At 43.9% G+C, this 24,979-nt stretch overlaps 1 protein-coding gene across 2 annotated transcripts in view; it reads left to right on the forward strand.

The window, feature by feature from the left end:
- LOC127009310 (uncharacterized) overlaps nt 1-24,979 on the forward strand; it is an 89,984-nt gene that overhangs the window by 59,063 nt on the left and 5,942 nt on the right. For both annotated transcript variants that reach the window (XM_050882262.1, XM_050882263.1), the window contains one exon: nt 18,408-18,524. In XM_050882262.1, the coding sequence (XP_050738219.1) occupies nt 18,408-18,524 (117 nt within the window). The remainder of the gene's footprint in view (nt 1-18,407; nt 18,525-24,979) is intronic.

The raw sequence follows: 24,979 nt of genomic DNA on the forward strand, positions 1-24,979 counted from the left end.
CTTATGCTTCCTTTCTCACTGTGATTTGTGTTCCGTTTCTCCATAAAAAAAATACTACATTACTGACACCATTATTGCAACCACCATCACCACTAGCTCACTAACACCCACCTCGTCAACCCTCTCTTCCTCCGCCATTCCTCATACACAAGATCTCATATACAAGAACTCTACACAATTCCTACATCTCTTATTCTTCCCTTCTCACTGTGATTTGTGTTCCGTTTCTCCTTAAAAAATACCACTCTGCCATCACTCACCACATCCACCCTTCCGTCTCTCCTCTCTCTCTACTTCAAACATCTTCACATCTGCTGCCTACTTCCCTTACCTACCTCTCACGCCCTTCTCTTCCGCTCCTTTCAATATCTGGCGAAAGTTTCTCCACACAAAAAGCCTCCCAACGCCATTATCTGCCCCACCTGTCTACCTCTTTTGCTTTCTTCTTTTTATCTCCTCTATATCTTTTATCTTTTTTTATCTCTATATTTTTTATCTCCTCTACGAAAGCTTCTTCACACAAAAAGCCTCCCAACGCCATTACCGGCCCTACCTGTCTACCTCTTTTGCTTTTTTTTTTTATCTCTTCTATACTACAACGACCTCCTCCTACTTGCTCTTCCTCTCTCCTGTTGCTCCTGTACTAATATCATATCGGCACCCTATTCTTCTTCTTCTTATCTTCCTCCTCCTCCTCCTCGTTTCCTCCTGGGGTCATTTGCTCTCTTCTTTTTCCTCTCCTCTTCTAGACTATAGCGGCCTCCCTCTTTCCTCTTCTTTCCTCCTGTTCCTTCTACTATTAATACAATCTTAACTTTTTTCTTCTTATCCACCTTCTCCTCCTCCTCTTCTTCGCCTCCTCCTGCCATCCTCCTCCTTGCTGTTCCTCCTACTAATATCATAATCATCACCTCTTTCTTCTCATTTTCCTCCTACTCCTCCTCCTCCTCCCCATCAGCCCCATCATCGTTCCCATCATCGCCATCATTATCGTTATGGCGCGGCTCTTGGTGCTCCATTCCCTGCCTGCACCGTTGTGGAAGCTTCTCAAACTTAAACTTGAGCGCTCTGGTTTATGATAATGATGTGACTACTGCTGTGTTAATGAGTCTCTCTCTCTCTCTCTCTCTCTCTTTCTCTCTCTCTCTCTCTCTCTCTCTCTCTCTCTCTCTCTCTCTCTCTCTCTCTCTCTCTCTCTCTCTCTCTCTCTCTCTCTCTCTCTTTCAACGTTCTATCTTTTCAAATTTCTTTTCGGTTTCTCGTTTCTTCATTCTTTCTTTCTCCATGTCTTTTTACTTAATTTCCCTCAGTTTTTCTTTTCCAGTTTTCCATATTTTTTTTCCTTTTTTTTTCCTTATCTCTCTCAGTTTTAATTCTCTTTAATTTTTCTTTACTTTTTCTTATTTTTTTCTCTTCATTTTCTCTGTACTTAACTTTCCTCAGCTTCTCTTCATCAATCATTTATTATCATTTCTTTCTTCATTTTTCTTCATTTTTTTCACTCTCCCATTCCCTCAACACCTCCGCCATCATCACCACACCACCACCACCACCACCATCACCGCCTCTTACATCCCGCCGACACTTAACACGATCCGCCCTGACACCATGACGCCCCTTCCTGGCTTCTGACCCGCCTCCTGCCTAGCGATGGAGAATTACCCGACTGTATCCACCGCTCTCTCAAGGACGCGGGCTATTGTTGATTCTGCGAGGCTGGCGGCGCGCGCGAGACGAGAAGCAATGACAGGATAGGAGAGGGGAGGAGAGGCATTTGGGAAGGAGCGCACGAGAGAGGGAGAGGGAAGCTGACGTGATGAGAGAAAGGGAAGGAGGAGGAGGAGGAGGAGGAGGAGGAGTAAGAAGTAGACATGCATGAGTTGAGCAGAAGAGGATAATGCAAGGGTGTGTGAGTTGGGGTTAAGTGGTGTTCTGAGTTATGTTTTAATGGGTTTGTATGCGTGCACGGGAGGATGAGCATACATACATATATACATACATACACATATACATACAGACAGACAGACAGACATACATATATACACACACACACACACACACACTCAGCTGGACACACAGGAATGCCGCTGGCCCGAATTCTACCAGTGTGTGTGTGTGTGTGTGTGTGTGTGTGTGTGTGTGTGTGTGTGTGTGTGTGTGTGTGTGTTTGGTTGTCTGTCTGTCTGTCTGTCTGTCTGTCTGTATGTGTCTCTCTCTCTCTCTCTCTCTCTCTCTCTCTCTCTCTCTCTCTCTCTCTCTCTCTCTCTCTCTCTCTCTCTCTCTCTCTCTCTCTCTCTCTCTCTCTTAAAGTGACATTTCTATGTTCCTATTATTTCCAATTCTACATAACACACAAGTCCTCCTCCTCCTCATCCTCCTTCTCCTCCTCCTTCTCGCGGGCATGTCATAAGTGTCCTACCCCCTCCTCCTCCTCCTCCTCCTTCTCCTCCTCCTCTTCCATTCTTACAACGATTGGGAGGGACCACGAGGCTGCCAATCATCACCACCACCCCCCACCACCACCACCACTAACACCAACCACCACCACTACCACCCTGCTTTCGCTCAGGTACCCCCCCCCTTCCCCCCTCTCCTCTCCCCCTCACGCCCTTGACGCCCAGAAATATCGGTCCAGTCACGGCAATTTGATCCTAAGGAGGCGCGGTCCCTTTCGCCCCTCGAACCGAAGGGGAAAAAAAAAGATCGACCCCAGTGGAACGACGTGACCATTCCTCCAACGTCACCCACACCCTTCCCCCCTCCCCTCCCCCTTTTTTATTTTCCTCTTCTTCTTCTTCTTCCTCATCCACTTCCTTCTCCTCCTCCTCCGTCCCCTTCCTTCTCCTCCATTTTCTTCTCTTCTTACTCCGCCTCCTTTTTCTTTATGTTCTTGGTATTCTTTTTCTTTTCTTGTTTTTCTCCTTTTCTCTTTGTTTTCTTTTCCTCGTGTTTCTTTTCTTCTTCTCCTATTTCTTTGTCTTGTTCTTCTTCCTCCTCCTCCTCCTCCTCCTCCTTCCTCTTCCTTCTCCTCTTCTTCCTCCGCCTCCTATTTCTTCTTCATATTCTTGGTATTCTTTTTTTCTTGTTCTCCTTTTTCTTTGTTTTCTTTGTTCTCTTTTTCTTCTACTCTTCTTCCTCCACCTCCTATTTCTTCTTCACTTCCTTTTTCTTCTTCATGTTCTTTGTATTCTTCTTCTTTTTCTTGTTCTTCTCCTTTTTTCTTTGTTTTCTTTTCCTCGTGTTCCTTTTCTTCTTCTCCTATTTCTTTGTTTTGTTCTTGTTCTTCCTCCTCCTCCTCCTCTTCCTATATACACGCCCACTCACATCCTCACCCTCCCACGTCCTTCTCTTTCCCCCTTCGTCCTCTATCCTCCATCTCCTCCTCTTCCTCCTTCTCCTGGCCAACTCACGCCGCAGCTCCCCCCTCCCCTCCCCCCCTCTCTCACGTAGCATCCCCATATTTGTACCATTCTACCCTTCCCCTCCTCCTCAAGCTACCCCCCTCTCCCCCTCTTTCCCCCATTCCCCTCGTCTACGTCCACCCACCCACACCTACACCTGGCGCGAGTTTCCAGTTTCCCTTTCAACGGATTTCGCTTTGGTTCGTTAATCTGCGTGGTTCAGTGTTTTTTATGGCTTTTAGGACTGCTTGTATTGTTTATTTTCACGGTTATTTTATTTTTATTTTTTTGTATTTTTTTTACAACGGAGGAGACAGCTCAAGGGCACAAAAAAAGGAAACAGTAATGAAAAAAAGCCCGCTACTCGCTGCTCCTAAAGAGAATCCTAAGAGGTGGTCGAAAGAGGGGTCAATTTCGGGAGGTTCTCAGGTTCAGTTATTGAGTTTGCTAAAGAGAGTAGTTTTTTTGGATGTTTTGATATTTTTTTTTTTTGTGTGTGTGGTGTTGTTTCCGCCAGAGCAGCAGTTTGGGTTAAGTCAGGTTAGGTTACGGAGACCGAGACAGATAGAAAGTTATAAAGACAATGATGGATCGGTGCTATACGTACAAGTTGAAGGCAAATCATTAGTGTCTTTTTCACTTAGTATAAAAGATAAAGAAAATGTCAGATCGGTGCTATACGTAGAAGTTGAAGGCAAAAATTATTAGTGTCTTTTTCACTTAGTATAAAAGAAAGAGTGCGAACAGTAATGGGAGAAACACCTTTACCTTACCTTTTCAGTAGAGCGATCCGGGTCAGTGGAAGTCTTGTTTTATGTGTTGAGAGTCCTGCTGGAAAGAAGGAAATATATGGACATTAGTATATATGATAGATGAATGGAGAATAATAAATGATCGTGTAGCAAGGGTATCTCTCTCTCTCTCTCTCTCTCTCTCTCTCTCTCTCTCTCTCTCTCTCTCTCTCTCTCTCTCTCTCTCTCTTTAAACCCCTCCCCCCACCTCCACATACCACACACGCTAGGGGGCAGGAGGCGGTCTCTCTGTGTGGCCAAAGATCAGAGAGAGGAAAGTGAGAGGCGGGGGAGGAGGGGGAGGAGGAGGAGAAGAGGAGGGGGGCCAAATTTCCCTTCTATCAACATTACTGGCTCTGTCCTCGGCCTCTCCTCCTCCTCCTCCTCCTCCTCCTTTCCTTCCATCTTTCTCTCCTCGCCTGTCAACCTTCCCTCCTCTGTCCACTCCCACGACGCCTCCCTCAATGCCGCGTTTTCCATTCTTTCCTCGCCACCTCCTTTCATCTTCCTCCTCCGGGTCTCGAGCAAACACTTCCTCACTCTCCACTACCTTATAAAGACAAACAGTCGCAAGGGCACACACACACACACACACACACATTGCAAAACACTATACATTCTAAAGCCTTACACAGCTAAAACACACACTAAGACACCCACACGCACACGCACACACACACACACACACACACACACACACACACACACACACAGTCAGTCTTAAACACACAAGGCCTTTTAAAACACCACTATGCGTTCGATCACGGGAAAGGACGAAGGGGAAGGTTATACATATATTGCTTTGCCTGCCGCGGGATCACCGACTCGGCTTTTCAATAATACTCGAGATGATGCCTGGGTCGGGGCTGCCAAGGTCGCGCCCGTCACGTCCCGTCCTGCCGCCCGAAGCAAACAGAAAGGGACCTCGCATTTCCACTTACGGAGCGCCCACCACCTCGCCTCGCCTCGACACAAGCACCACGACACACCTTTGCCATTCCCCGGAGCATTGTAGAAAGTCAGGCCGGACGAAGCAACACTAGACCTCTGCCATTCTTCAGAGCAAAAGATCAGGATAAGACGAAAGCCACACCCCACCTCAATCATTCCTCAGAACATAATACCTGGAGAGATTAAACAAGACGAAGCCACACCAGATCCCAGCCATTCTTCAGAGCACAAGATCAGGACAGACTAAATCAAGCCACACCCCATCTTAGTCATCCTTCAGGACATTCCACAAGGAAATACCAGACCAAATGTCACACCCCACTCCCAGTCATTCCTCAGATCACACATAACATCAGAGAATACCAGAAACATCCACACCTCAGCCATTCCACACCGTATAACACCAGGAAAAGCCACACCAAGCCATACTCCATTCGCTCCTGAGACTAAGCCACATCCCAGCCATTCCTGAGAGCATAACATCTGGGAAAAGCCACACCTACGTAATTTCTCAGGGCATAACACTAGAAAAGCACACACCGAGCCATATCCCTACTATCCCTCAGAGCAAGCCACATCCCAGCCATTCCTCAGCTCACAACACAAGGGAAATACCACACCAAGCCACCATTCCTCAACACAACACCAAGGAACAGGAACGGAATGCCAAGCCAAATCACCACACACTCCAAAGCATTCCCCCGACAGGTTTCATCCTTGCATGCCTTTCTTATCTCTTCCTATCTCTGCCTTCCTTCACCTCCTCACCTTTCCTGCAAATGACTGTACGTGACCTCATGCTCCTCACACGTTTCTTCCACTTTCCTCCACCTCCCTCCCCTTCCCTCCAGCCCACTCGATGACCACGTAAACTCCTACCCTTACGACTGACCTCCACGTACACCCCTCCTTCTCCTCCTACTCTCAAGACGGCCGGCCACGCTGACTGACTCCCAATCCCTCTCGCGGCCATCCAAGCGTGCCGGAATAGAGTTAAGGCAAGCACTCACCTTTTCCCTTCCTCCTTCCCTCCCTGACCTCCTCCTCCTCCTCCTCCTCGGTCTAGCAGTGACAGGTAGCGACTCACTCTGCAAACATCTTTAATCTTTCCGCGTTTTGGTTAGATTTACTTGACGTTTATTTGACTTGGAGAAGGAGGAAACACACACATATGCAGACACACGCACACGCACACACGCACACACACACAAACACACACAGAAGATATAGAAACAGAGATAGATATACAGATAAAGACAGACAGATAGCAAGAAGAAGAGTGAGAGCAAGAGAGAGAGTGAGAGGGAGAGAGAGAGCGGTTGCATCAGACACACCCGACTGCGCTTCATAAATGTGAGCTGTCTAAGAGTACAAGAGGAAATCTCGACGAATGAATCATCTCTGGAAACGAGGAGGAAGGAAGATCAGTCCAGCGGGAAATGAGAAACGAACGGGCGATCGGGAACAGTACCGCGACGACTGAGTGAACAAAGAAAGGAGTGCTGGCAGAGGAGAAGAATAACGATGATGATAATAGAAAAGAGCAAGAAAAAGAGAGAGGTAGGACGAATTGAAGAAAAGCCGAGGAAACAGATGATCAGGAACAATACCTCGCCGCTGACTGAACAAAGAGAGGAGAAGAAATAGTAGTAGAAGATGAAGTCAGTGAAGAGAATGATGGCAAGTGAAAAAGAGGAAAGGAAAGAAGTATGAGAAATCGAGAAGAAAAGGGAGATGAAATAAAGAGAATGTTACTAATACTTAATCCAATCATTCTTATCCATGTCACCCTCTCTCCTCTTCCTCCATTTCTTGCTTCCGTCCCTCCCTCCATATCACCCTCTATCTCGCTTCCTTCCCTCCTCCTCTCCCTCCATCTCTCCATTCCTACATCCTTATCATCCTCTCTCCCTATATCTTCCTTCCATCTCTCCCTCCATTTCACCTTCTCTCCCCTATATCTCGCTTCCTTCCCTCCCCCTCTCCCTCCATCTCTCCATTCCTACATCCTTATCATCCTCTCCTCTATATCTCTCTTCCATCCCTCCTCTCATTCATCCCTCACTCTCTCTCTCCCTCTCCTTCGTCCCTCCCTCCCTTCACCTGTCCAGCACCACAATGGGTCGTAAAGTTCACAGTGACGGTCTTCATGCCTCTCAAAGGACACGAGGAGCGGCAGGCGTGGCTCTTGCTGTCCATCTGGCGGTGTGGAGGTGAAGCAGAGTGGGTGGTGGTGGGCTTTGGGTGGGCATGTGGGTGGGTGGATGCCGGTCATAGTTGCCCCCCTCCTCCCCTTCTGACATTTCCAACCTTGCCAAATTCTCCCCTTTCAGACATTTTCCACCTTGCCAAATCTCCCCTCTCCCTTTGGACATTTCCCCCCTTGGCAAATTCCCCCCTCTACCTTTGAACGTTTCCCCCCTTGGCAAATCACCCCCCTCTCCTTTTGGACATTTCCCCCTTTGCCAAATCCCCCTCCTCTCCCTTTGGACATTTCCCCCCTTGCCAAATCCCCCCCCCTCTCCCTTTGGACATTTCCCCCCTTGCCAAATGCCCCTTCCCCCTTCTTCTTATAGTCAAGGAAGCAACTCAACGCAAAAAAAGAAACGAAAAAGCCCGCTAGGCGCTACTCCTCTAAAAGAATGTGGAGCGATGAGTGGTCAATAGAGGTCAGTTTCGCAAGGAGGTCAATTTCGGAAGGACATAAAAACACAGGGTCATATTTCTAAACCTTTCAGCGCCAAAGCCTACACATTTAACAAGGCTTTCGTAGGATTTGTGGGCATTTCCATAGGTAGCATAATGGCCCTGGTGGTAGTTTGACAAAGTCTCTGCACAATGAGCGTACAGAAACACTCATGGGGACTCGTTTAACTTTTATGGGCTATAGAAATGATTGGTGTAAGAGAAGGAAGCGTCTATATAAGAATACCGCCAATACACCTTTCAGAACATTTTCCACTCTCCCTCATTTGTCTAGAAGAACGAAAAGGGAAAATGTTCAGAAGGGGGGAATGTCCTACACTCGCGTCACGGGGTGGGTGGGTGGCCGGGCAGGAAGACGGGAAAGGAGGTGTGTAAATGCGTGCAAATAAGGGTGTGTGAGGAAGTGTGTGTCCCGGGAATGGTGTTAAGGCCTGGAAGAAGGAAGGAACTACTTGTTTGGAGCGTAAAAGAAAATGGGGTTTGTTTGAGAAGGGTGCGTGTGTGCTTGGGAGGAGGGTTGAAGGTGGTTAAGATGTGTGTGTGGAGGAGAGGGGAAAACGAGAACTAGATAGATAGATAGAGAAGAAAGAATATATTTGGGGTGTAAGAGAAAATGGGGTTTGTTTGATATGGGTACGTGTGTGTGTGTGTGTGTGTGTGTGTGTGACTGAGGAGGAAGGTTGATAGTGAGGAAGATCAGAACAAACAACGAACCTACAGCATACAATCATACACTCTTACTGTCTTTCCTTTTCCCTCACCTGTATACCTTTTCCGCTAACCCACTTCCTCTTCTTAATATACTAACTATACCCTTGACTAAAGAAAAGATGTGCGTGTGGAGAGGAAGGATGGAAACGAGATAGATAGACATACATGTACAGATAGATATATAGATAGATAGATAGACACTGAGAAAGAAAGAGAGTAGAGTTAAAATATGCAGGGCACGGAGAGTAAATACGTTTGAAGACGAGAGCAGTAAAGGAGAATGTATTGCTTGCCACGGCCATTGCATTTTAAAACCCTGTGAACCAGACTGCTTGGGAGAGAGAGAGAGAGAGAGAGAGAGAGAGAGAGAGAGAGAGAGAGAGAGAGAGAGAGAGAGAGAGAGAGAGAGAGAGAGAGAGAGAGAGAGAGAGAGAGAGAGAGAGATCTCTCTCTCTCTCTCTCTCTCTCTCTCTCTCTCTCTCTCTCTCTCTCTCTCTCTCTCTTCTTCTTCTTCACATGAGAGAGAGGAGTGAGTGAGTGAGTGAGTGAGTGAGTGAAAGAGTGAGTGAATGTTAGTTAGTTATGCTCTTCTTTTCCTTTTTCTCTTTTTTTTTGCATGAGAGGGAGAGATGAGTGAATGAGTGACTGAGTGAGTGAATGTGTAAGTTATTCAGTCCGTTAGTTAGTTAGTATGTTTGTTAGTTAATGCCTAAGTATATTAATGAGTGAGTGAGTGAGTGAGTTAATAATGCTCTTTCTATCTCACCTCTTCTTCATATGAGAGGGAGAAATGAGTAGGTAAATGTGTGTGAGTGGGGGAATGAGTGAGTGGGTGAGTGGGTACAGGTGTGTCATGGTACAGGTGGTGGTGGTGAGGAAGACAGGTGCGCGGGGTCGCGGGTCGTAGGTGCCGGGGGTCGGGAATGGTGAGAATTAGCCGGGTAATAACGTAATAAAAGAAGGCACGCTGAAGCACGGGGCCTTTCAATTTCTCTTTCTCTTTTCACGTTCTCCCGTCTCCTTTCTCTTTCTTTCCTTCCTCTTCCTCTTCCTTTTCTTCATCATCATCATCATCATCATCATCATCATCATCATCATCATCATCTTCTTCTTCTTCTGTAACTCTCTTGCTTATTTTTTTCTTTCCTCCTTGCTTTTACTTTCTTCTTGCAAGCCTTTAATTCCTGTTTCTTGCAATTTATTTCTCGTTTTATATTTTTTTTACATTTTTCTTTTTCTCCTCTATTGATTTCACTTTCCTTCTTCTGTCTCCTTCTTTTTCTTTTTTTCTTTCCTTCTACGATTCGTGTTCTTCGTTATCTTTCTCTTATTCTCGTGCTTTTTGTTTTCATTCTCTTTCGCTTGCCTTTGTTTTGCTTTTTTCTTGTCTCCTTGCAATTTCTTTCTTTCTTGGTTGCTTCTTTCTTCCTGCAATTCTTTCTTATCTCCTTCCTGTTTTTTCTCTATTTATTTCAACAATTAATTCTTTTGCTCTTTGCTCTTTTAATTTCTGCAATGCTTTCCTTTCTTGCCTCCTTGCTATTCTATTCCCTTCTTTTCCTCCTCTCTTCAATGCTCCCCCTCCCCCCTCTACCACACACAGAACTAACTGAAAGCAATACCCCCAGCCAAGGCAAGTTTCCCATGTATACCTTTTAATTAACCTTAGTGACTCGCACCAACACACTCGACACACCTGACTGCCTGCCGCGACCCACAACTCCTGAAGACGAAAAAATAAATAACATCCTCAAGGTTCATAGCATTCTGGCGGGGGGTTTCTTTATAATGAGTAGTACCGTAATGATAATAGTAGAAGTAGGAGGTGGTGATAGGGGTGGGGTTCGTTATGGGTGATGGGTGAAGTAATGGTTGGTGATGGATGTGGACGAAATTTGAACCTAGTTAACTTCATTTCTGGGCAATCTGGGCGTGAACTCCTGTGCTTGAATATGTATAAACCGCGAAGCAATGAAAGTTTGTTATATCACTTAACTTTCACACCTCGTTACTTCGCAAGGGGAGGTCAAAAAGTCGGAAATTATTAGAGTTCAGTGTAACGCAATACCGAAACAATGATACCAGATTATATAACTTGCGATTTTAACGGTTCACTTTGCTGGCGAGGGGAAAAATAAACAGGGGTGAGGGTGTTGAAATACAGGCGAGGGAGAATGTTTTGAAATGTACATAAGGGGAAAGGAAATAACTGGAAATTACTCTACCAAAAAGACACAATGATACCTGATTGTATAAACTACGATCTTAGAGGTTAATTTGGTCTGCAAGGGGGACACAAGGGGGGGGGGGAGAGAGAGAGAGAGAGAGAGAGAGAGAGAGAGAGAGAGAGAGAGAGAGAGAGAGAGAGAGAGAGAGAGAGAGAGAGAGAGAGAGAGAGAGAGAGAGAGAGAGAGAGAGAGAGAGAGAGAGAGAGAGAGAGACAAAGCGTTCAAACAGAGATAAGGGAAAAGTTTTGGAATACAGATAAAGAAAAACTTGAAACAATGAAACCTGACTATGGAACTTATGATTCTAATGGTTCAATCTGTCCGCTAGGAAGAGAGAGAGAGAGAAAAAAAGAGGAAAATAACAGGTTGAGAGTATTGAATGATAAGTAAAACACGGTAAAATCCGGAACAATCTTATTTAATGATACAGCTAACATATCGCAGGTCCAATTTATTCACAGAGGTAATAAAAGTGCCCCCCCAAAACCGTTTAACTGATATATATGATACGTGAGAGACGATCCAATTACATACGTTAGCAAGGCGAACAAAAACTCACACATGAAAACACACACAAAAAAGAGGTAATTTTGAAGTAATTGACCTGTACTATACGCGAAAGACGAAACAATGTCATCTAATTATAGAACGAAAAACTTCACCGGTTCTGGGAGTTCGTAAAGGGGAGACAGACGCAAAAAAACAAAAAAACAAAACAAGTTCACAGTAATTGAAGGTATGTGGATCACGCAAAAGAGCACACAACGTTACTTAATTATATAACCGACCACTTCACAGGTTCAGTTATTTCGCAAGGAAGACAAAGAGAGAGAGAGAGAGAGAGAGAGAGAATAAGCGAGTTCTTGTTATCAGAGTGGGAAAGAGAAAAGAAGGAAGAAATAGGGAAAAAGTAAGTTCTCGACAGCAAAAGAGAGAAAATAAAGAGAAAAGGAAGAAAGAAGAGAAGGTGAAGTATGAAGAGAAGAGGAAGAAAGAAGAGAAGAGGAAGAAAGAAGAGAAGAAGACGAAAGAAGAGAATGAGAAAAAAAGTGAGTTCTCGTAAGCAAGAAAGAAGAAAAAAGAAGAGAAAAAAAGAAGAGAAGAGGAAAAAGAAAGAAGTAAGAAACAGAGAAAAAGTGAGTTTTTGTAATCAGAGAGGGAAAAAGAGAAAGAATAAAGAAAAGGGAGTTATCGTAAGAAAGAAAGAGAAGAAAGAAAAAAAGAGAAGGGGAAGAAAAAAAAAACAGAAGGAAGAGAGAGAAAACAAAGTGCTCTCGTAATCTGAGACGCACATAACGCAAAAAAAAGGAAACAATGTCAAGTATATAACCCTCTTCACAGGTTCATGTAATTCCTAAAGAAGCAACAGACGATAAAAAGGCGAGTTCACAGTAATTACAGATACCAGAATAGCCCAACGCGGAAGGAAGTCAAGAGTCCACCAGTCAGTTCAGTCAGTCGCAAGCTCGCTAATCCTCGCGCGGCCATGCGGTCACGAAGCCCTCCACACCTTCCGCCACGTGACACCGAGAGTTTACCTGCGCCTTCCTCCCTGACCGGTGGCGTTCTCTCTCTCAGGGAAAGAAGAGGGGAGAGGATAGTGAGAGGGGGGAATGCATGAGGGAAGAAAGGTTTGGGAACTCTTCACTCTATCCGTCTTTTGGAGTATAATTGTAAAAGCTTCTCCGTTGAAACCTTGACTATCCTTATGCTGTGTCCTTCTCTATTTTGGGGGGAAGAGGGGTTAGGTGGGAGTGCATAAGAAAGGAAGGGGTTATTTTTTTTTTATTTTATCATTCTTTGGGGACGTTTTCGTATTAACAGCATTCCCCCCCACCCCCCACCCACCGCAAAATACTTCTTTATGGAAAACTTGACCACCTTGGCTGTTCTGTCTGCCCCGTGGTGTTCTCTCTCTCTCTCTCTCTCTCTCTCTCTCTCTCTCTCTCGGGAAGGAAGAAGGAAGAGGGGAAGTGCGTAAGAGAATAAAAGGTTTGAAAATAATTAATTCTATAATTCTTTGGGAGGTTATTTTCTTACCGCAATGGGAAAATACTTCCAAACTCTTCATTGTGGAAACCTTGACTTCCTTTACCACTCTGCCTGACCCGTGTCTTTTTCTAAGGAGGGGGCGGGGGTGGATGGAGCGGGGAGGGGAACGGTTCAAAAATTTATCATCCAATTATTCTTTTAGAGTATAATTTAAAAGATTTCCGGTCATTGTGGAAACCTTAACTACCTTTTTACAGTGATGTCTGACCTGTGTCTTTCTCATTGAAGGGAGGAGTGCAATGGGGGGGGGGAGAAGGAGTCAAAATTCTTCTTTCTATCATTCTTTTAGCATATCCCCCCCCCCCCCAAAAAAAAAAAAAAAAGATAATTCCCAGTCGCTGGTGAACCATTGACATCCTCCACCGTGCTGCCAGACCTCTTTAAGGGGTGGGACGGGGTCAGGAAGGACGGAATGGGGGCTCAGGAAGGGTGGAGGGGTGGGGGTCAGGAAGGGTGGAAGAGGGGGGGGGGAGTCAGGAAGGATTTCAGAATTCTTGTATATTTTTTTTTCGAGTACAGAATTTATCAAGTATTTCTCAGTCGTTGTTGGCCCCGTGACAGCCTCTCTTCCGTGTGTGTGTGTGTGTGTGTGTGTGTGTGTGTGTGTGTGTGTGTGTGTGAGAGAGAGAGAGAGAGAGGGGGGGTTAACGTTATTATTCTTTACGACAAGCTGCGGCAGATATATCCTCGTAAATTTTCACACTCTGACCACTTTCCTTTTATGCTGGTGGAGGAAAACTCGTCACGGAAAAATTATGTTTCCTGAGTTAACCCGAGATCGTAAGGAAGCAGACACTAAATAAGGGGGAAAAAAGTATCCCTGAACGAAGTGATTTCTTTCTGACTGGTGGAGAGACAAACGAGGAGATAGATAGACAGACAGATAAAGTTAGATGGATAGATAGATATAGAGATAAAGTAAGAAAGATAGTAAGGAAGGAGAGTTCACTGAATCAGATAATAAAAAAAGTATTCCTGAACGAAGTGATTTCTTTCTGACTGGTGGAGAGACAAACGAGGAGATACACAGACACACAGATAAAGTTAGATGGATAGATGGATAGATAGATAAAGTAAGAAAGATAGTAAGGAAGGAGAGTTCACTAAATCAGATAATAAAAAAAATATCCCTGAACGAAGTGATTTCCTTCTCACTGGTGGAGAGACAAACGAGGAGTAGATAGACAGACAGATAAAGTTAGATGGATAGATAGATAAAGTAAGAAAGATAGTAAGGAAGCAGAGTTCATTAAATTAGATAATAAATGTATCCCTGAACGAAGTGATTTCTTTCTGACTGGTGGAGAGACAAACGAGGAGATAGATAGACAGACAGAACAAGTTAGATGGATAGATAGATAGAGATAGAGATAAAGTAAGAAAGAAAGAAAAGAAAAAGAAAGAAAAAAGAAAATACGGGAGAGGGGGACAAAGCTCGTGTATGCATTTCCTTTAGTAAGACGATGAAAACAACAACAACAAAAAACAACAAGAAAACAATAAATCAAACATACAAACGTACATTCCTTACACATAAAAACAAAAACTCGGCAACATTAACGACGAGTAAACGAGTGAGGTGGCAAAAAAGACCGGAAGAGAACGAACCCCCCAAAAAAAAAAAAAAAAAAAAACCCGGCCCTTGATTTCCGCGCTTCCCTCCGCGACGCAACGAGAGCCGTGCAACCCTCGCTTAGCCCCGACAAGTGGGCGACCCGCAGGCGGTGAGGCGCAGACGTGACGGCGCATTTAAAAGACTCTCCGGGGAGCCCACAGCCTGCAGAAGGGTGTGAAGGCAGGCGATGCACACACACACACACACACACACACACACACACACACACACACACACACACACACACACACACACAAACAAACACTTATCGGTCTTTTTTTCCTTTTGTTTTAGCGCTTGACCTATTTCCTTAACTGTAAACACACACACAAACACACACACACACACACACACATACATACACAAACAAACAAACACTTATCGGTCTTTTTTCCTTTTGTTTTAGCGCTTGACCTATTTCCTTAACTGTAAACACACACACACACACACACACACACACACACACACACACACACATCGGTCTTTTATTTCCTTTGTTTTTACCCTTGACCTGTTTCCTCCATTGTAAACACACACACACACACACACACACACACACACACACACACACACACACACACACACACACACTCGTCGCAGGAACACGTACCAAAGTAATTTTATTGTCGTTCCTTTGCACTCGAGTGTCAGGGTGGATTAGAACAGATGAGAAAACACACACACACACACACACACACACACACACACACACACACACACACACATGGCATCCGCGTGATCAGTCAGGGAAATCGCGACGCACTTAATGAAAAAAAAAAAGAAAGAAAAAGAAAGCACCCAATTGCATGAATGAGATAAGTGGGTCAGACGTTACGGAACTTGGTCAAGCATTCGAACAAAGAGAATGAACGCCTCACACAATTCACGGGCAATGTTTCAGCAGCACAAATTTGTTTATACACGAGAGAAGAAACGAAGGGATGAATTGGGTGGGAAACGGACGGGGAGGGGAGGGTGATAGATAGATAGATAGATAGATAGATAGATAAAGGAAAAACAAAGAGAGAAAGAAAGAAAAGAAGACAGAGAGGAACGATACGGAAGGGAGACAAAATTCGTGCACGCATTTCCCTTTATAGAATGGTGAAAACAATAAAAACAACAAAACACCTGTGGAAGTAGAGTAGGAGGTGCGTGGGGCTGACGTGGGGGTGAAATACTGTTTTGTTGAAAGGGAAACAAGATGGACTTTCAATGTAGGTACTCCTAAACTTAACGTTATCATCTGTTATCTCTACTGATTAGGCTATTTAAGAACATCTATTTTTTACAAGTAACGTCCACCGCTCCTCACATTTCCTGTTGACGTTATAGCGAAATTATACCATCATCTATTTATTAACACTATTACTACTTTCTATCACCACTATCTATTTATTCGTATGGTTATTTAACAGTATATTCTCCACGTAAAGTTCACTGCTCTCGTATTTTCTTGTGACGTTAGTGTAATCTGATCCAGCGTCTGATATAGTACGAGCGAAATTTTACCGTCCGTATTTGAGTCTTGTGCTACTTCCGTCTCTCACCGCCTCCCCCTCTCCCCCTTCCCCCACACTCTCCCAGCCACGGTTCAACTCGTCTTCAGTTACACTCAATTTCAAGGTTGACGGAAAGTGCCCTGATGATCTTCGGCCACTCAAGGACACGCATATTAAGTCAGGTGTCGGTGGGACTGAACAGGTACACACACCCGTAAGAGAAACATGGAAGTAGAGTAGAAGGGAAAGTTTTATGGCATTTGAAAAGAACAACACCGTGCCTCGAGGGAAATACTAGAGAAAAAGGGAAAATAACAACATGCTGCAACTGTTTATAATAAGGAGAGGTTGGTGCATTTAATGACATAGAGAGAAACTGCGTCAATCATCCTTTCGTGTACTGGAACAACACTTCAATATGTTTACGTAGCTACAATGAGCTGTCGTATTAACATCAATTTGATCGTCTTCGTTTTAATCTGTGGCTTTTTTTTCTCCTAGTGAATGAATGACGAATGAGAGAACGAGGTGAAGAAACTAATGAAAATAAATGAAAAAAAATCGGGTGAATGAGAAAGCAAGTGAGCGAGTGAAAGAACAAGTGAATGACGAAGCAATTGAACGAATGATGGAGTGAGATGAGAAATAAAAAAAGAAATGAAAGGAACGCGTGAACAAAAGCTGATAGATGACTGAAACATGGATGATTAGGTGAAAGAATGAGTGAAAGTCGGAGTGAACGAACAAGACCGACGAAACACAAGAAAAGTTAATGAATGGAAAGAAAAAAAAGAGAGAGAATGAATGAGTGAATGAAGTTGCGGGGGAAGTATAAAAGAATAAACGAATAAAAAAAATCATAACCTACAAAAACAAGGAATGAATGAGGAAGCATAAGTGAAAATAAAAGAATAAATGAAGAATAAAAACAAACAATAACAAGGAATGAATGAGGAAGCACAAGTGAATAACAGAATAAATGAAGAATAAAAACAAACAATAACAAGGAATGAATGAGGACGCACAAATGAATAACAGAATAAATGAAGAATAAAAACAAACAATAACAAGGAATAACCGAGGAATGAATAAGCACAATAACTCTCACTATAACATTCAACAACAACCTTCCCTGACCTTACTAACTCAACATGCACGAATGAATGAGTGAATGAGTGGATAAACGGATAAGTGAACAATATTAGCCAAAAATAACAAGGAATGATGGAGAAATAAGTAACCGCAGTAACTCATAAACACTTACCCGATAACCTTCCCTGAACCTTTTAACATGCACGCAAACAATATAAACAAAAAAATAGCCTACAAAAAACATGTATATTAGTAAACTGCATGGCTCTTCCTCCTTGCCCTCCTTGCCTTCTCCTCTGAATGTCCCCCCTCCTCCTTTCAATGTCCCTCCTTCTTCTGTCAATGTCCCTCCTCCTCCTCCCAATGTCCCTCCTTCCCCTCTCAATGCCCCTTCACCCCCCCACCCCACCCCCCCAAAAAAAAAACATTACCCCTTGATACACGTCTACTAGGCTATCTCCTGACGGCTCGCCACGCCCGTCTGAGTGAGGTCTTTTGTTACAAGCCAATTCTGTCTTAACTTTATCCCCAAAACACTTACTGAGCCACACGACAATGAGATCAGATTTCCTTGTGTCCACTGGTTAAAAGTTTCCTGTCTTGCACGAGTTGACAAGGGAAAAAGAGCCTCTGTTGTTTTAGTGGAATATGCATGAACTATTTCTTCACAATGTTCCGCTTCACTACTCATGCCTGATATTTTAAACCTTGTATTAGTCTATAAATAATAATGTGGCTGATTCACCTTTTTTTATCCGTTTATCGAGGCGTGGCTAATTGGTGGGTTTTGTTGATTTTTTATTACGATTTCGACAGAGTTTGTAATACGTCATCTTTCTTAAACTCCAACACTAATGGAATAAAATAAGCAGAATTAGCCACAAAAAAATGTCAATAAATACTTTAATACCTCGTTTAAACAAATATCTGGAATTGCTCACTGAAATGGTAACGATAATTAATGTGTTGTTATCTTTATTATTTTTTATTGTCTTCATTATTTACTTGTGTTACATTCCGGGTGGTTGTATTTTATTATTATTCATTATTCTATTCTTTATTGTTGTTATTCTCTTTTTTATTCAGTGGTGTTACGTTACGGGTCGTTTTATTTCCAGTTCTACATTATTTTATTCTTCACTGTTCTTCATTCTCTTTATCCTTCAGTGGTGTTACGTTACGGGTCGTTTTGTTTCTAGTTCTACATTATTTTATTCTTCACTGTTCTTCATTCTCTTTATCCTTCAGTGGTGTTACGTTACGGGTCGTTGTCTTTCCAGTTCTACATTATTTAATTCTTCATTGTTCTTCATTCTCTTTATCCTTCAGTGGTGTCATTGCGCGTGGTTCTCTTGCAGGTCGCGCGTGGTGACGAGAGTGGGCGCGGCGCGGGAGCTGGTGGCGGGCAGTCTCGGGCAGGTGCGCGCAGGTGAACACGCCCTAGCTGCCCTCGCTGCCCACGCCACGCACGTCAAGTAAGTTTTCTTTTTTTCCTCTCCCTCTTTTTTTTAACAGGTATAGCAGGTAGGTTGTATAGCAGAGGCAGGCTTAGGAGGTGTTGGCTTTGTCTTGATGTTAATGTGTTAGCTTTGTGCTTTATTATTTTTTATTGTTGCCATTATTTTTATCATGGTCATTATTATTATTATTATATTTATCATAATTATTATCGTTACCACTACTACTACTATTCCATCTATTTTTTCTTTCTTTCTTTCTATCTATCTATCTATCTATCTATATCTACCTATCGATCTATCTCTCGAACTAGTCATCGAGGGGAGAGACTACTACTTTTACTACTACTACTACTACTACTATTACTACTACTACTACTACTACTACTACTACTACTACTACTACTACTACTACTACTACTATGCTACTACTACTACCACCATCACCACCACCAAAACCATCACCACCACCACCACCACCACCACTACTACTACTACTACTACTACTATAACCATTACTATTGCCACTACTATCACTACTACTACTTCCTTCCTAATCCCTCCTCCCTCCACCCCTCAAGACCCTCATCAGCATCACTAACAAGCATATTAGGAACAATTATAACACTCTTGCCTCATCTCCTCGGTCTCGGTCTCGGTCTCAGTCTCCTCCTGCCGGGTGGTGAGTGGCTACGCGTTCCCCCCTTTCACCTCTCCCTCCCCTTCCCCATCCGCCGCCCTATGCAGTGTACCTCCCTGCGACATGGCCTTCCACTTTCACTCTTTTCCACGGCACACAAAACGAGAAGAAAAAAAAAGAAAATTCCACACTATAGTCATCCCACGGTTTTCTTTTTTTCTTTTCTTACGTGGACGCGGGACACAGATTTAGCAGGGGAGGAAAAAAATAAAGAAAAAACTGCTTTGTCTCTCTCGGCACTCTTCCCTTTGTCGGGCCGCGGAGCCGAAATAATGATGTGATGCCGAAATTGTACATCATTATCCGGAGAGGGGTTGTGTTGGGCATGATCCCCCCCCCCTATACCCCCCTCCGCCTCTCCGTCATGATACCCCAACCTCTCTCCCCTTCATCCCCCCCCCACTAATGATTAAGAAGACCGTGATTCCCCCTTCCCCCCTTCACACCCCTCCGTTTCAGCCTCCCTTCCACCCCTATGGTAATCCTCTCCCCCTTTTCCTTCCCCCTTCACCTCCCTCCCTATACCCCAACCCTCTTTCCTCTCCTTCTCCCCTTTCTTTATCTTCCTCACTAATGTCTGCGTAGGGCATGATACCCCCAACTCCCTTCACTCCCTTCCCCCCCTCCTCTGTTCCTCCCTCTCTTCATCTCCCTCACTAATATCCCCCTTCCTCTCTTTCCCCTTCCCTCCGTCTCTTTCTCCCTTCCTTTATCACCCCACTAATGTCTCCCCCCCTCTCCTCCATCACCTTCAGTCCCTTCATCTCCCCCACTAATATCTGTGTAGGGCTAGATTCTCCCTCCTCCTCCCCTCTCTGTTTCTCCCCTCCTTTATCTCCCCCACTAATGTCTGTTTTGGGCATGATACCCCAACCCCCTTTACTCCCTCCCCCCTCAGTCCATTCCTTCATCCTCCACCCCTCCTCCCCCCTCCGTCCCTCCCTTCATCTCCCTACTAATGTCTGTGTCGTGGCCGATTTCACCTCTCACCTCTCTCCTTTAGTTTTCGTGAACATTAATACTCGCCGGTGACGCTTTAACAACCCTCAGCGTCCTTTGTGAAGTGCCTTAAATGATTAGGAGTTAGATAAAAAAATAAACACTGCGTTCCGTTTAGTTTATACGTTTTTTTTCCTCTCCCAGTGAACTATTTTTTTGTTCTTTCTATATACATTTTCTTTATTTTATTTTCCTATTTTTCTGGCATTCTCGTATTCAAATTCCTAAGCTGTCTGTCTTTGGATAAAAAAAAAAATATATATATATACTGCATTCTATTTCACTTCCACATTTTCTCTCCTTCAATTCGTCATCCTCAGGTCTTCCTCTAAACAACTGCATCATACAGGTACGTTTCCTTTTTTCTAGTATTCTTCCTTTTCATATGCCAACGATAACTGTCTGAGAGAAAAAAAAAAGATATATACCGTATTCTATTTCACTTCCACGTTTTCTCTCCTTCAATTCATCACCCTCAGGTCTTCCTCTAAACAACTACATCATATAAGTACGTTCCCTTTTTTCTAGTATTCTTTTTTTTCAAATGCCAACGATAACTGTCTGAGAGAGAAAAAAAGATATATACCGTATTCTATTTCATTTCCACGTTTTCTCTCCTTCAATTCATCACTCTCTGGTCTTCCTCTAAATAACTGCATCATATTAGTAAGTTCCCTTTTTTCTAGTATTCTTCCTTTTCAAATGGCTTATTTAACTGTCTGAGAAAAAAAAGATATATACCGTATTCTATTTCACTTTCACGTTTCTTTCCCTCAATGCCCCAGTCGGTGTTCTTTCTACAAACGCATCATATATTTCCCCATTTCTCTATTATTCCCCTAGAGGCCCAGTGTTCTCTTTCAATGCGTTAGATAACAGAAAAAAAAAGATACTGGGTTCCATGTCACTCCTAAATTCCCCTCAAGCAATGCCTATGTTCTTCCTATATACAGTTGTTTCATGTAACTAGTTCCTTTTCTCTCTGACGTTTTCCTCGAGGCCAAGTAATCTTTAAAAATACCATAAAACTTTTTCCTTTCTATTCCGCTTCCACGTTTCTCTCCTTCAGTACACTAGTCTGGTCTTTTTTTTTATATACAGTTGCGCATGTAAATATTTCACTTTTTTTTCTAATATTTCCTCAGAGGTCCAGTGAACTTTTCAACTGCCACAAAAACTTCCATTCTACTTCACTTCAACGTTCCCTTCACTCGGGTGTTCTTCCTCTATCTAGATTTTGCATGCACAGTGTTTTTCCTTTTTCTCTGGCATTCTTTTCGAGTCTTAGTGTTCTTTTCTAATGGCATACAAATTTTCCTTCACTCAAGTGTTCTTCCTCTATCTAAATTTTGCATGCAGAGTCTCTCTTCTTTTTCTCTGGCATTCTTCTCAAGTCTAAGTGTTCTTTTCTAATGGCATACAAATTTTCCTTCACTCAAGAGTTCTTCCTCTATCTAGATTTTGTATGCACAGCGTCTCTCGTTTTTCTATGGCATTCTTCTCGAGTCTAAGTGTTCTTTTCGAATGGCATACAAATTATTTTCCTTTCCAATTCACTTCCACGTTTCCCGTTCACTAATATACCAGTCTCTGCTCTTTATCTATACAGTTCTAGCATGTATTTTCCTTTTCCTTAGCATTTCCCTCCGGCCTATTTTTTTTTACAATAAAGGAGACAGCTCAAGGGCACACAAAAAAGGAAACAATAATAAAAAAAGCCCGCCACTCGCTGCTCCTAAAAAGAATCCAAGGAGGTGGCCGAAAGAGGGATCAATTTCGGGGGGAGAGGTGTCCTGATAATGTTCTTTTGAAATGACAAAAAAAAAAAGAAAAAAAAAATCCTTCCACTTTGCCTCCACATTTCCCCTCAACCAACGTACCAGTCTGTTCCTTCTCTATGCAATTGTTTCATGTATTTTTTTTTCTTTAGTCTTCCCCTTCGAGTCTTGTGTTCAATTTTCCCTTCAGTGAGAAACAGGCAAACGCGACCCCACGCACGACCACTCGAGTCAACTTTCATTTTCCTCTTACGTCCGGCAGCCACTTCCATTCACATTTTCACGAGTCCTCTCTCTCTCTCTCTCTCTCTCTCTCTCTCTCTCTCTCTCCTTCGGCCCAGAGTGTCGTACGGTAACTCGCCTCAATATTTCGTAAACTCGGACAAGGGTTAATAGTGCAGTTCCTAAGCTCTCACGTACTACATAATTATTTCGTAACCCTTTCCTGTGTGTGTGTGTGTGTGTGTGTGTGTGTGTGTGTGTGTGTGTGTGTGTGTAGGTCAGCAGATCCGTAGCGCAAAACCCCGAGCCCTCAACCGAAATTAGTGTTGTTTTTTTCCCCCCCGACGTCTGACACACTCGCGCCTCCCACACTCCCATTCACCTAATCACAGAATCTTACGTAGACATCCCATGCCACTTACATCACCTCAGCCTCTCACTTATCTCTTTCCCTCTCTCTCTCCCGGGCGAAAGAGTAGAACGAACATCTAATTGACGTTACTAAAGGAAGAAAGAACGTGAACATCGTATGAAACAAACTATAGGAAATAAGAACACTCTCGGGCGAAGCAGAGCAATAAGCATCGAACTGACATACGGAAAGAAGAAAGAATGTGTAGTTACAGCGTAGGAATCTATAACGTTAAGAGCACAGGGAGTTTTAAAAGGTCGTATTTTAAAACGTTTCGTCGCCCAAGTTCACATATTTGGCAAGGCTTTCATATGAGTTTAGGGAATTTCCTGTAGTAGTTTTATGACCCTGGTGGTAATTTGACCCTTCTTCAGTAGCATGAACCTAAAAAACACTCATTAGAACCCGACTGATCCCCTCTTTGACCTTTAGAAATAGTTGATGTGAGAAGCCAAAGCGTCTTAAAATACCGACCTTAATCACGTATATTTACAACTCACATCATCTCTCTCTCTTTCTCTCTCTCTCTCTCTTTCTCTCTGGTGAAACACAAACACGAGGATTTGATTGACGTGAAGAAAGAAGAAAGAAAAAGTAGGGAAAACGTGGGAAACTACAGCAAAGAAGCGTACCAAGCGTTTTAATCTTACGTATATAAACAACCCAATTACATCGCTTCAATCTCTCACTCTCTCTCCCTCGGGCGAAACACAACAAGCATCTAAATGACGTAAGGAAAGAATGAACAAAGTATAGCGAATAAGTGTACCAAGAGGCGTTTTAATCTTACGCATACACCCCACTTACATCACATCAGCCTCTCGCCATCAAAACCAAAACAAACGAGCATCAATTATTGGCGTGAGGAAAGAAGAAAACGGAAAGTAAAGGGGAGGGGTAACTACGGTGAATGGGTGCACAACGCAGCTTTCCCGAATCGAGGCCGCGCGAAACTGCAGCACCCATTAAAGTGAGAGATGATTGGCGGGAGAGGATTGCGACGAGAGGAGAGGAGGGGGCATGCAGGGAGGCGTGGCGAGGCTGAGGGCGTGGCTAGGAGAAAGGAGAAGAGTGGGACGCGAGTAACGTGTCTAGAAAGGATTGTCGGCAGAGAATTGCAATGATGAACCGACGTGGAAGGGTGAGGAAAGGAGGGTATGGTAGACAAGGATGAGGAGTAGGTGGTGTGAGCGGGTGAGGGCGTTGCTAGGCGTGGGTGAGGAGAAGGGAAGAGAGAAGGGGAAGAGTGGGAAGTGAATAATCTGTCAGCGGAGGATTGCTGATAGGTGATTGTAGTAATTAAGGGACGGGGCAGACAGGGAGGTGCTTGAACGTGGCTAGGCAGGGGTTAGGAGGACTAGGGTGAGAACGAGGAGGTGGTGGAGACTGGGTGTGGTTGGGAGGGGAAGAAATAAGAGGACGAACATGAGAACGAAGAGGAAGTGAAGGCATGGGGAGAGGAAGAAGGAATAAGAGGAGAACGAGGAGGAAATGTAAGAGGCGTGGCGTTCGGGGCAGTAAGGAGGAGAAGGAGAAGGACGAAGACGAAACGAAGTGGAGGAGGGGTAAAGTTGAAGGTTCTAAGGAAGAGAAGGAGAAAGAACAGGACAAGGAGGAGAAGGAAGATAGAGGAGAGGAGGACGAGGATAGGGTATAAGTATGAGAGAGAAAGGAAGAGGGTGATCTGGGCGTGGTAAGGAGTAGAGGAAAGAGTAAGAGGAGAACGAGGAGGAGAGAAGGAAGAGAAGGAAAAGGAGGACGAGGGTTGGGTATAATGTGTTGGGGAAAGGATGAAGGTGACCTGAGAGAAACAGTAAGAGGAGAACGAGGAGGAGAGAAAGAAGAGAAGGAAAAGGAGGACGAGGGTTGGGTATGAGAGAGAAAGGAAGAGGGTGATCTGGGCGTGGTAAGGAGTAGAGGAAAGAGTAAGAGGAGAACGAGAAGGAGAGAAAGAACAGAAGGAGAAGGAGAACGAGGATTGGGTATAAGTATGAGAGAGAAAGGAAGAGGGTGATCTGGGCGTGGTAAGGAGTAGAGGAAAGAGTAAGAAGCGAACGAGGAGGAGAAAGAAGAGTAGGACGAGGGTGTGAGAGAAAGGACCGTGGAGTGATTTAGAAGCCGGGCGTGGGCATGCGTGTGGGAAGAGCGAGAATGAGAGGGAGCAATCACTCGACAGGTAGATAGGTAGGCAGGTAGGTTAAGTAGGTGTGTACACTTTCACCTTCAGAATTTATACCCTTGTTCCATGAATGACGCCATACTTACCCCAACAACAACAACAACAAAACTATCCTAAAGTAAAAGTATATCATAACCTTTGAATAGAAATAGGTCAAAGTATCGTACACAAACAATTTTTACA

The sequence above is a fragment of the Eriocheir sinensis genome, chromosome 40, assembly GCF_024679095.1.
Source record: "Eriocheir sinensis breed Jianghai 21 chromosome 40, ASM2467909v1, whole genome shotgun sequence".
NCBI classification, from domain to species: domain Eukaryota; kingdom Metazoa; phylum Arthropoda; class Malacostraca; order Decapoda; family Varunidae; genus Eriocheir; species Eriocheir sinensis.